At 56.4% G+C, this 12,326-nt stretch overlaps 2 protein-coding genes across 2 annotated transcripts in view; one reads left to right on the top strand and one right to left on the bottom strand.

Annotated features, from left to right (window-relative positions):
* NLRC5 (NLR family CARD domain containing 5) overlaps window positions 1-12,326 on the bottom strand; it is a 940,085-nt gene that overhangs the window by 317,664 nt on the left and 610,095 nt on the right. The gene's annotated exons all lie outside the window — the stretch shown is intronic.
* CNGB1 (cyclic nucleotide gated channel subunit beta 1) overlaps window positions 5,701-12,326 on the top strand; it is a gene marked incomplete at its 5' end in the record, with an annotated part of 47,738 nt that continues 41,112 nt past the window's right edge. The window contains 7 exons of the mRNA XM_081108346.1: window positions 5,701-5,877; window positions 7,086-7,117; window positions 8,077-8,176; window positions 8,276-8,318; window positions 8,471-8,507; window positions 11,708-11,783; window positions 12,004-12,043. Coding sequence (XP_080964472.1) covers window positions 5,701-5,877; window positions 7,086-7,117; window positions 8,077-8,176; window positions 8,276-8,318; window positions 8,471-8,507; window positions 11,708-11,783; window positions 12,004-12,043 — 505 coding nt within the window. The remainder of the gene's footprint in view (window positions 5,878-7,085; window positions 7,118-8,076; window positions 8,177-8,275; window positions 8,319-8,470; window positions 8,508-11,707; window positions 11,784-12,003; window positions 12,044-12,326) is intronic.

Raw genomic sequence — 12,326 nt, 5'->3', positions numbered from 1 at the left:
ATTCTTAAATAAGGAGCAGGAAGCAGCAGCAGCAACTGGGTTCAGATTTAGATCAGAATGAGAACTAATTATGGACTTTTGGCCTTAGCTAAGGCCTCTGGCATTTACTTAAAATTCTACAGGGAGCAAAGGCATTTTAAAGAAGGGAAGAGACAAGATAGATAGGAGCTGGGGAAACATTGCTCCCTGGGCAGCGCCTCCCTTTAAAAAGCAGGCATTCCCAGGAGCCATTCCGCCTTTTCAATTGTAGTGAGGATTTGTTGACTCAGCTCATTTCCTTCCTGAGCCCAGTTAGAGGTGAGAGATGGAGGTGGTGGTAGGTGGGCAGGAGGCGAGGACCTAGGACCATGGAGGAGCAGGGAGAGGGCACAGGGATGGGCTTGCAGGGGGAGGGACAGGGAGTAGAGCAGGGAAGGGAGGACCCTCTGCCCCTGACCCACCCACAGTGGCTACCTGATCTGCAGGGCTCAGGCCCCAAGTGCTCGGGCTTATAAGGATTTTCTCTTCTTCCAGCTGCTCAGGGAGGGGAAGAGATAGGGAGGTGGGCCAAGCCCAGTGCCTTATAAGACAGTAGGGGAATAAAGAATGTTCTGCAGACACAATGCCCATTGCAACCTGATTGTGAGGGCAGCACTCCTTGGCAACCCTAGCAACCACAGGTTCTGGGGAGAAGAGCCTGCTGCCAGGGGTCCTCTGTCTGCCCCCCCTGCCCCCCATTTCAGCCTTCCTGAAGGTTGCTGTCCCCTGGGCCACAGCACAGGCCAGGCTTGTTGGGAAATGTCAGACAGGGAGCCGGGCTCCCTGGGGATGGCCATGCCAGGGCTGGCCAGGGCAGGCGGTGTGATCCTGGACTAGTTACTGTCTCTCTCTGGGCCTCAAGGCTCCCATCGGTGTTAAGCAAGGGCCCCAGGCCCTGCCATGAGGGGTGTCTGGGGTCTGGGAGGGCCCTCCCTCCTTGAAAACCTCGTAGACAAGGGCACTGCCCTGCCTGCCAGTCCTTGGGGCTCCAGGGGCGGGGATTAGTGGCGGCCGTATCCAGGGTCAGCATAAGGGGATCAGGAAGAGCTGTGGCCTCAGCAGGACAGGGATTAGCAGGTGATACATCATCCCAGCCCCCTGCAGCCTCCCTCCCTCCTTCCCAGAAAGCAAGGTCACAAGTGCCTAAGCCCAGCACCCCCAAGCCCTGGGGCCTGTGACCACCTTGGTCACAACCAGTAGAGAGAGACCCTAAGGTGGGGGACCCCTGGGAGAGCCTGACCTATTTGCATATACTTTGCATATGTACTTTGCATATGCCTGCCCGGGTGCTGAGTGGGTGCTGAGCCTGTGAGATCATGTAGGATCTGGCTCCCCAGTTGCTCCTCCTGCAGGGCTCCATACAGCCCCAGGGCAGCATCCCCAAGCCCGCAGCTCACGGAAAACTCTCCCAGAGTTGACTTCAGTCACACCCCCCTCCCCCCCATTTATTTCTATTTTAAAGCTGTGAAACGTAACAAAATACAGAAAGTGCATAAATAATGTGACCAAAAATTTATAGAATGAGACCTCATGTAACTACCACGCAAGTCAAGACATGGGGCACTACTTTGCAAAAAAAGTTTAGCAGTTTCTCAGGAAGTGAAACAGAGCCTGGCCAGTGTGGCTCAATGGTTGGGTGTCGACCTATGAACCAGGAGGTCACGGTTTGATCCCCGTCAGGGCCCATGCCCGGGTTGCAGGCTTGATCCCCAGTAGAGGGCCTGTAGGTGGCAACTGATCCGTGATTCGCTCTCATCATGGATGTTTCTATCTCTCTCTCCTTCGCCCGTCTGCTCTGAGCTTAAAAAAGAAAAAGGGAAACATAAATTGACATATGACCCAGCAATTGTACCTCTAAGAATCTTCCCAAGATAAATGAAAAGATATGGCCACACAAACACTTCACGCAAATGTTCATTTTTTATAATGGCCCAAGCGTGGCAAGAACCCAAGTGTCTGCTGACTGGTGAACAGATAAACAGACGGTGTTATAGCTACACCAGGGGATACTCTTGAGAATGAAAAAGAAACCAAGATACGTGCTATCATGTGGCTGACCCTCAAAAACATGATGCCTAGAACATTATGAAAGAAATCACACACGAAAACACTCCACGGATTGTGCGATCCATTTATATAAAATGTGCGCGAAAGGCAAAGCCTGGAGACGGAAGGCAGATTAGTGGTTGCCTGGGGCTGGGGTGGGATGGGAAGTCACAGGAGGGATCTTGGGGGGGAGTGGGGGGGGGGGAATGGGTGATGGGAATGTTCTAAAACTAGAGGGTGCTAATTTCCTAGCTTAGGCATTTTACTAAAAAATCACTGTACACTAAAACGGGTGAAATTTATGGCACGTAAATTATACCTCTTGAAGTTGTTCTAAAAAAATAGATGCCAACTGAAGAAAGCAAAAAACAGAGTCTAGGAGCTCCCAGTACCTCTTCCAAGTCACAGCCCCAACTTCCTACAAGCGGTAACCCGTTTTCCTGCTACGTAGTATAACCATGGATTGTCTTTACCGATGGTCGCAGCCACAGACAAGACAGGCTCATGCGGCCATCAGCTAAAACCCAATCTTCTCATGGCTTACAGGCCGACATGACCTGCCTGGGCCTATCTCTGGGCCTATCTCTGGGCCTAACCTCCTGCCACTCTCCCTACACCCACTGAGCCCCGGCCCCGGCCCCTCTCCTCCTCAGGTGCATTCAAGGTCATTCCAGCCGCGGGAACTTCACCTTGGCAGCATCCTCTGTCTGCACCACCGTTCACTCAGATCTTGCTTTTCATGTCTCAGCTCACATGTCTACCTCTTCACAGACACCTGCCAGCCCTTACTCCCTGCCCTGTTTGCTTCTTTCATGGAATCAGCAACATTTGCAATATTTCTTTTTTTAAAATATGTTTTTATTGATTTTTTTTTTAGAGAGAGAGAGGAAGGGAGAGGGAGAGAGAGATAGAGACACTGATGAGAGAGGAACATCAACATCAACAGCTGCCTCATGCACACCTCCTCCTGGGGATCGAGCCCACAACCTGGGAATTGAACCATGACCTCCTGGTTCATAGGTCCATGCTCAACCACTGAGCCACGCCAGCTGGGCTGCAATATTTCTTTACTCGTCCTTAATCTGGTTTACTTCTGTCCCCTCCGTTGAATAGAAGCTCCAGGAGGGCAGGCCCCATGCCTGTCTTGCTCAATGGGCCAAGGCTGGCACGCTGTTGGGCGCGGAGGAAGAGCTCGAGAAATACTGTGGAAGATCGAGTTAGGCTCCCACCCCTTTGCTGAACATCCCTCTACCCCACCGCCCGTCCAGGTCCTGTCACCTCAGCGTCCCTCTGTCCCAGGCCTCTGTCCCTCTTGTCCTCCTCCCGAGATCTCTGTCTCCCCTCTAGGGTCCCACCTCAGTTCAGGGGGCCAGCTCACCCACCGTCAGTCACCCCTCAGTCCTCGATCCTTCCTCAAGGCCTGGCCCTGGGGCCACAGCGGTTCGGGCAGAGCCCACGGCAGGAGCTGCTGGGGCCCCGCCCCATCCCAGCTGCTCGGGATTCGAGGGTTCGGGACCAGAGAGACTCCGCCTGAGTTCGGCCTTGGCACTGGGGGGCTGGGGTGTACGGCCACTGATGACCGAGAGTGGACAAGCCCCTGCCACTTGGAGGAGTCTCCCAGGATCACCCGGGGACCCCAAGCTGTCATTCTCTGACCAGCCACTCTGCAGCTTGGCCAAGGTATGTGGGAGCCAGGCCCCTGGGTCCCCCGAGGCTCCCAAATCTGCCCCCCCCCCCCGAGACTCCTTGCTGGCCTCTAGGGGGCTGCTGTTGGCTCCCTGAGCATCAGCCTCCTCCCCACCCCCATTTGGCACCTGCTAATCCTTTGCACACGGCCCTGTGCTGTGCTGTCAATTAAGGGCCCGCCTGCCAGGTGCTGTCAATTAATCCCGGTGTCTGAGAGGGCAGCTGTGAGTGGTGGGGAGAAGGCACTTCCTGGCTGGTGGCTGGCCTCAGAGCAGGTAAGTGGGGATGAGGTGGTGTTGGGCCTGCTGATGGGATCCCCATGCTCTCCTGCTAGCGAGGCCTTTAGACACGGAGAACCAGGCGAGGCTGAGCACCCAGGGCTTCCCTCCCCCGGCCCTCCCCGCGCGGCTCAAACCTTAGTGTGCATCCGACTCCCAGGGCAGCTGGTGAAATGCAGATTCTAGGCCCGCAGAGGGCTTGGGGCCTAGGAACCAACATTTTCACCAGCTCCTCAAAAGATTCTGAAAGGCTGGTCGGAAGGGGGCCCTGAGAGGGACAGCTAGGACCACAGTGGTGCCTGGGCCCCAGCCACTGTCTATACCCCACCCAGCAGGGCCATGGATGCCTGGAGGGGTCATGTCTTGCCCAAGTTCACTTTTTTGGAGGCTGAGCCCCTCGTAGGGGAGGCTGGCTGCTGAGGCCGAGTGGGGACAGAAGTCAGAGCTGTGAGCAGAAGGAGGCAGCATGGCCATGGGCTTCAGGGAGCGGGGCCCTGGGGCAGGGATCCTGGGCCCGGGCCTGCCCTTTTCAGCCAGGGGCTGGGGTCCTTGGTGGAGCAGGGACAGAGGCGGCTGCCCAGGGCTGGGGCGGGCATGACCCGGAAGGGACCATTCAGGGCTGGGAGTTTGCACAGCCTCACCTGTGTGGCGCCGCTAGGCTAGACACTCCTGCGGGGATCTGATCACGAGGGAGGGGGCTCCCTCTTCCCCGAAGGTAAAAATGATACCAGAAACTGAACCCATATAAGGCAGGGCTGACCTGTCCCAGTAAACCATGCAGAAGGGGCTTCCCTGTCATTTTACTTTAAAACATTGAAATCATGAAAATAGGTTAATTTTGTCTGTATTCAAACAGATTTCCCACTTACCGATTAGAATGCTTTTATAAAAATTTGCAAGGGGGTTATGCTGAACATGATATTCCACAACAAGCATTTTTACTCCAAATAACAGTCACAGCCGTTTATCAAGCTTCCAGTGTGTGCAACTCACTGTTCTAACCAGTTTATTTCATCCTTCCAGTCACCCCGACAAAGTAGGCACTTATACCCCATTTTACAGACAAGCAAACTGAGGGACTCTGAGTCTAACTGATTTGCTCATGACTAGAGCATGTAAAACTTCCCATGTTAGTGCAGACAGATCCACAATAGTCCGTTACTGCGCGGAGTGTAATTTATCCAACAGGTGCACATTGAGGTGTTTTCCAATAACCAGTCTCCTGCTGAGGGATATGTGAATTTTTTCATCTGCTGCTGTAACACTGTTGTGATCAGTCTCTTTCTACACATGTGTTTGTGGGCCTGACTATTGCTACTTGGAGATATAATTGCAAACATATATATATTTTTTTAATATATTTTATTGATTTTTTACAGAGAGGAAGGGAGAGAGATAGAGAGTTACAAACATCGATGAGAGAGAAACATCGATCAGCTGCCTCCTGCACATCTCCCACTGGGGATGTGCCCGCAACCAAGGTACATGCCCTTGACCGGAATCGAACCCGGGACCCTTCAGTCCGCAGGCCGACGCTCTATCCACTGAGCCAAACCGGTTTTGGCATGCAAACATATTTTAAAAGAGGAGAGGAAAGGGAAATCTGTAACCCACCAAAGCGGCCCCCACGTGGTGGGGAGGCCTGAGGACTCTGTGCTCTCCAGGTGTCAGGATGTTGGGCTGGGTCCAGAGGGTGCTGCCTCAGCCCCCAGGGACCCCACAGAAGACCAGGATGGAGGAGGAGGAGGGGGCGGAACCAGAGCCGGAGCCCGACCTGGAGGCGGAGCTGGAACCAGCGCCAGAGCCTGACACAGCCCCCCGGGAGGCCAAGCTAGAAGGCGAGTGGCTGGTAAGAAGGGAAGGCGAGGGAGGACATGCTTCACAGGGAAGATTTCAGGCTTTGCGGGTCATGCCATCTCTGGTCATTACTTAACTCTGCCACTGACGTGTGAAAACAGCCATCGGCAATACGTCAACGAATGAGCAGGGCTGTGTTCCAATAAAACTTTATTTACAAAATGGGCAGCAGGCTGGGTTTGGCCTACGGGCGTTGTTTGGCAGCCTCGAGAGTCTAGAATAGAGCTGCCCAAGTAGCCAGGGCATGGGCTGTTTGCTACAGTCCACCCTGAGACTAGGAGCTTCTGGAATGAGTCTACTGCGCCACTGAGCGTGCTGCTTATTTCAGTTGGTATTTGTTCGGTGGTAAGACTGTCTCAGTCGGGGGTGTGATAGGCCTGGGGACCACTGGGGCTGTGAGGGCCCCGCCCTGGATGAGGGGCCCTTGGGGCTGGGAGGAAGGGCGTGTCCCAGGGGGAAGGTGAGGCCGCCAGGATTTACAGAGACGATTAGGAGGGTAGAATTGTTTGGTCCCCTGGGAGGTGGAAGGGTCCCTTACGGGTGGGTCAGGGGCTGCCCCTGCCGGAACCAGACTGGCCTCTCGAGGGCTTACATGGTCCTATCTGAACCCTCCAGCCTCCGGAGGAGCCATTGGAAGGGGAGGAAGGAGCTGTGGCTGCCCCCGGCCCACAGGGTGAGTGCTGACGCCCAGGATGGCAGGGCCCAGTGGGACGGACTGTGTTCTCCCCTCAGCCTGTAGAGGAGCCACAAGGCTGGCATGCCCGCTGGGCTCTGGGCACTTTGAGGCTGAGCTGAGCTGGAATCCCAGCCTCCTGACCCGCTTGGGGTTCCCCTGCCTCTGACTTGACCTCCCAAACAGGGTAGAAATGGGCTCTCCAAGGCTCCAGATCTTAAAGTGTGGGGGACTTGCCTGGCCGGCCAGTGGTTGGGCACCGACCTATGAACCAGGAGGTCACGGTTCGATTCCCGGTCAGGGCACATGCCCGGGTTGTGGGATCGATCCCCAGTGTGGGGTGTGCAGGAGGCAGCTGATCGATGATTCTCTCTCACTATGGATGTTTCTATCTCTCTCTCTCCTTCTCCCTCTCCCTTCCTCTCTGAAATCAATAAAAAGTATATTTAAAAAATGAATATGAAGTGTGGGGGCTTCTTTTTCCAGAGACCCAGAAAGCCGCCTCTGCTCCGCCCTCATCCCTCCAGGCCCAGCTTGCTGTGGACCCTGGAATGAACAGGTGCTGTACCCCTCCCCCTCCTGAGGGCCCGCCCCCCGCCCAGCTGGGGAGCCATTGGGGTGGGGCCCACACTGTTCTCAGAGCCACGGTCACCCCCAGGCCCAGTGTGGGGCATTTGGGGAATTGGCTGAAGAAAGCCTCAGGAGTGGGGGGCCGTCTCTAGCCACACGGGCCACGCGACCAGGAGAAGTGAGGGTGGGATTCTCAGTGCCGGAGTGAAATGGCCAGCGCGGCCAGAACCTCCGATTTTTACATGAAATCTCTGCTCACAAGTTACCCAAGTGAGCACGTCTGCGGCTGGGGCTGGCCCGGGCAGTGAGCCCAGAACCCTCATATCTAGGATGACCAGTCTCGGCCACAAGGAAACCGCCCCCCCCCACCCCCCGCCCACCAGAAACCCTCCACCCTCTAGAGCAGTGGTTCTCAACCTGTGGGTCGCGACCCCTTTGGGGGTCGAACGACCCTTTCACAGGGGTCGCTTAAGACCATCGGAAAACACATATAGAATTACATATTGTTTTTGTGATTAATCACTATGCTTTCATGATGTTCAATTTGTAACAATGAAATTGGGGGTCACCACAACATGAGGAACTGTATTAAAGGGTCGCGGCGTTAGGGAGGTTGAGAACCACTGCTCTAGAGCATGGGATGTGTGCCAAGCGCAGGGTGGGGACCCCTGAGCCAGATGAGGGGGAGGCAGGATGATGGTGAGAGCTGGCTGCTCTCAGGCATGGGTTCAGGATGGCACCGGGCACACCCAACTCACAGAGACTTGGTGCCCCCACTTCCCAGGGAGGGACGACAGCATGTCTGAAGTCTCCCAGGGGGGTAGATAGAGGTTTGCAATTCCAACCAATTGCTGTAGGTTGGAAAACCCAGGATCTTTATTTAGTTGTACATCCACTCAGACCAGGCTGGGGAGGTTGAAGGTGGGCGTGTACCTCTGTCCCCGACAGCCCCAGCGCCTGGGTGTTGACCTGGCTGAGGAAGGGCGTGGTGAAGGTCATCCCACAGCCCGTCCATAGCACTGCAGCCGGCTTCGAGGGCCCCGGTCAGGTACTGCTGGGACTGGGAGGGTCGGGTGCGGAGGGGGCCCTGGGAGGCTGGCGCACCTGGGCTCTCTGCCCACAGCTGTCCGTCTGTCCGTCCCCACAGGCAGGAGCTCAGATCCTTGGGCACTGCAGCACTGGGGCCTCAGGTAAGGCCAGGAGGGAGGATAGCTTTACAGAGGTGGGGCTGAGGGGCCATTGGCCTGGGCCTGGCCCAGGCTTCAAACCTGGTTTTGAGTTGGGGTGACCGGGGGGCTCTGGGCTGGCCTCTTGCTGCTGACCGCCATGCCTTCTTCTGCAGATGGATCCAACGAGGCCTCCAGGGCAAAGGACACTGGGTGAGTCCCCAGCCCTGAGCGCCGGTTTGGGTGCCCCTGAGCCTCATCTGTAGTGTGTGTGTGTGTGTGTGTGTGTGTGAGGGGGGCGGTATTGAGGGGGATGGGAGGGGGGAGCTAGTGTGCACACAGCCCAGGGTCTTGTGTTTAAGAGCAGGGTCCACCACCACCTCAGTGTGTGACCTTGGACATGCGGTTGGTCTCTTCTGGGCCTCAGCTTTCTCATCCACAAAATGGGGCTATGGGTCCTGTGCTGCCCATGGCTGGTTGTGTTGATTCCTGGGAGATCCCCAGGCAGGGACACCTTCTGAGGACGGGAAGAGGTGTGGGTGAGCTCCTCCCAAGGTGGGCTTCGTGTAGGCCAGTGGTCAGCAAACTCATTAGTCCACAGAGCCAAATATCAACAGTACAATGATTGAAATTTCTTTTGAGAGCCACATTTTTTAAACTTAAACTATATGGGTAGGTACGTTGTTATTAACTTAATTAGGATATTCCTAAGGCTTAGGAAGAGCCACACTCGAGGGGCCAAAGAGCCGCATGTGGCTCGCGAGCCGCAGTTTGCCAACCACGGGTGTAGGCGATGCCGTGTGGAGCCCAGAGGCAGAGCCTGGGCCACTGTGGGGGACATGGGGGCACCTAGGTTGGCCTCATAGTTGTCAACAGTGTGGAACTTGTCAGAGGTGGCTGAGGGGGTGGCTGCCTTGTCATCAGGGGGACAGGCTGGGTGAGGAGCCTGTGTCCTTCTCTAGGGAGGGGCCTGCTCAGTTCCAGGTGCCTCTGCCCTGTAGGAGTGCGGGCCCAGGGAGGCCAGATCCTCCAGTTTTTCAAGAGAAGCTAGAAAATACAAGTACCATATGGTTTCCCTTAGATGTGGAATCAGAATCCTATCTAATAAAAGAGAAACATGGTAATTAGCGTACATCCGCTACCCTTCCCATTGCTAATCAGGGCGATATGCAAATTAACTGCCAGCCAAGATGGCGGACGGCAGCCAGGCAGCTTGAAGCTAACATGAGGCTTGCTTGCTTCAGTGATGGAGGACTCCAACATTCCCCGCCTGCCTTGCCGGCCTCTGAGCCTACAGTTTGAAACATAGTTACAAATATAGACGCTAAACAAAACCCCAGAAACCTGCTTTCAGCTGGCCCGGGATCTCAGAGCTGGAGTTATACATTGTTTCGATTATAGAACACAAACAAACCAGATACCTGCTTTCAGCAGCAGAGGCCTCAGAGCTGGAGTCAGAGCTAAAGCTGGCCCAGAAAAAAAAGAAAAAGAGAAAAAGGAGCAGTTGGGAGCTTCAGTCACCCGCCAGCCTGAAAACAGCCCTCAGCCCCTCACCCAGACTGGCCAGACACCCCAGTGGCGACCCCCACCCTGATCAAGGACACCCTTCAGGGCAAACCAGGCAGCCCCCACCCATGCACCAGGCCTCTATCCTATATAGTAAAAGGGTAATATGCCTCCCAGCACCGGGATCAGCGTGACAGGGGGCAGTGCCCAAACCCCCCGATCGCCCTGCGGCTCTGTGTGTGACAGGGGGCAGGGCCACAACCTCCCTATCTGCCCTGCTCTGTTCGTGACAGGGGAAGGCGCCCCAACCCCCTGATCAGCCCTGCTCTGTGCCTGGTAGGGGGGAGCTCCCCAACCCCCTGATCAGCTCTGCTCTGTGTGTGACATGGTGCGGCGCCCCAACCCCCCCCCCCCCCGCCATGGGCCCTGCTCTGTGTGTGACGGGGTAGAGCCATTACCTCCCCATCGGCCCTGCCCTGAGTGTGAGAGTGGTGGCGCCCCAACCTCCTGATCGGCCCTGCTCTGTGGGTGATAGAGGGCGGCGCCCCAACCCCGGCCCCCAATAGGCCCTGCTCTGTGTGTGATGAGGTAGAGCCATAACCTCCCCATCGGCCCTGTCCTGAGTGTGACAGTGGTGGCACCCCAACCCCCTGATCGGCCCTGCTCTGTGGGTGATAGAGGGTGGCGCCCCAACCCCCTGATCTGCCCTGCTCTGTGCGTGACAGGGGGTGGTGCCGCAACCTCCCCATTGACCCTGCCTTGAGTGTGACAGGGGGCGGTGCCCCAACCCCCCAATCGGCCCTACCCTGAGCGTGACTGAGGGTGGCATCACAACCTCCCAATCTGCCCTGCTCTGTGCATGACAGGGGGCGGTGCCCCAACTCCCCAATCGGCCCTGCTCTGAGCCCGACCAGGGGCTGCACCTAGGGATTGGGCCTGCCCTCTGCCACCCGGGAGCAGGCCTAAGCCAGCAGGTCGTTATCTCCCGAGGGGTCCCAGACTGTGAGAGGGGACAGGCCGGGCTGAGGGACTCCCCCCCCCCCCCCCCCAGTGCACAAATTTTTGTGCACCAGGCCTCTAGTAACAATATAAGTGAACAACCAAAACAGAAACAGACTCATAGATACAGAGAACAGACTGTTGGTGGCCAGCGGGGAGGAGGGCTGGGGGACTGGGTGGAAAAGGTGGGGGGATTGGGAAGTATAGTTTGGTAGTTACAGAGTAGTCATGGGCCAGCCCAGGGGAGATAGGCAGTAGTATTGTAATAACCATGTATGGTGGCAGGTGGTACGGGGGGTATGGGGGGAGCACTGTGTAAAGCATATTACGCTGTACACCTGAAACGAATACAAAATAATACTGGATGTAAACTGTAATTGCAAAAAAAGGGAGATGCTGGAAATGTAGGCTTTAATGTCAAACTGCCAAGTCATTGAAAAGTTGTCAGAACGGCATGGGCTCCCCAAAAAAGCCTGAAGCCTCCAGTTCGCAAACTCTACGGGAAATCCAGTCAGGTGTTCACCTCCATTCATTCTTTTAAAAATATATACATATATATTTATTGATTTCAGAGAGGAAGAGAGAGGGAGAGAGAGGGATAGAAACATCAATGATGAGAGAGAATCACTGATCGATCGGCTGTCTCCTGCATAACCCCCACTGGGGATTGAGCCAGCCACCTGGGCTTGTGCCCTCTGTGGGAATCGAACCGTGACCTCCTGGTTCCTGGGCTGATGCTCAACCACTGAGCCACACAGGCCAGGCCTGAGGTCCTTTGAGAATATTCAGTACAAGGCTCCCACTGGGCAGAATGGGAGCCGAGGGCTGGGAGGGGCTGGGTGAGACGGTCAGGACAGCATGGCTGGCCATTCCTTGGGCCGCCTGGCTGACCACCGGCCGCTCTGCAGGCCTGTGCCCTGGCTGCTCAGGTGGTTGGAGCAGCACCTGGAGAAAGTGCTGCCTCAGCCTCCAAAAAGCTCCAAGGTAAGTGGAGGAAAAGGGGCGGCAGGAAGCTGACCACCTGGGCGGGCTTCTGGGGTCTCAGGCCGTCTGTCCCCACCCCATCCCTGGAGGGTCCCTGATGGGAGGAGTGATGGAGGAGGGGCTGGATTCAGGGGAAGGGAGGGCGGGCGCACAGCTGGCCAGGGGAGGGGTGCGTGGGGCCAGCCTTGCTCCGTGACCTCTCTCCCTGCTTATGATCCAGGGCTGCAGAGACGAGCCTGCAGACGCTGCCTTGGGCCCAGGTACACAGGGGACCTGCGAAGGGGCTGTCTGAGATGGTCACAGGCTGGGTGGGGTAGCACTGGGGCCTAGGGATCCCGGCTGGGGGTGGGGGTGGGGGGGTCAGGGCTTGCTGGCCTATTGTGGGGGCACTAGGACCCCCTCCCCAGGCCAGGCTGGGAAGCCAGTGGCCTAGGACAGCCTAGCGAGGTCTTGAACAAGTCCTTCTGCTCCCTGGGCCTCAGTCCCATGTCTGTCTGCTGATGGGGATGGTTGGGGGAATCCCAAGGGGCTCCCCATTCGGTC

Source organism: Myotis nattereri (assembly GCF_964212035.1).
Source record: "Myotis nattereri genome assembly, chromosome: 15".
Lineage (NCBI taxonomy): Eukaryota > Metazoa > Chordata > Mammalia > Chiroptera > Vespertilionidae > Myotis > Myotis nattereri.
Note: the sequence above shows the minus strand (reverse complement) of the source record. Positions and strands in the feature narration are given on the sequence as shown.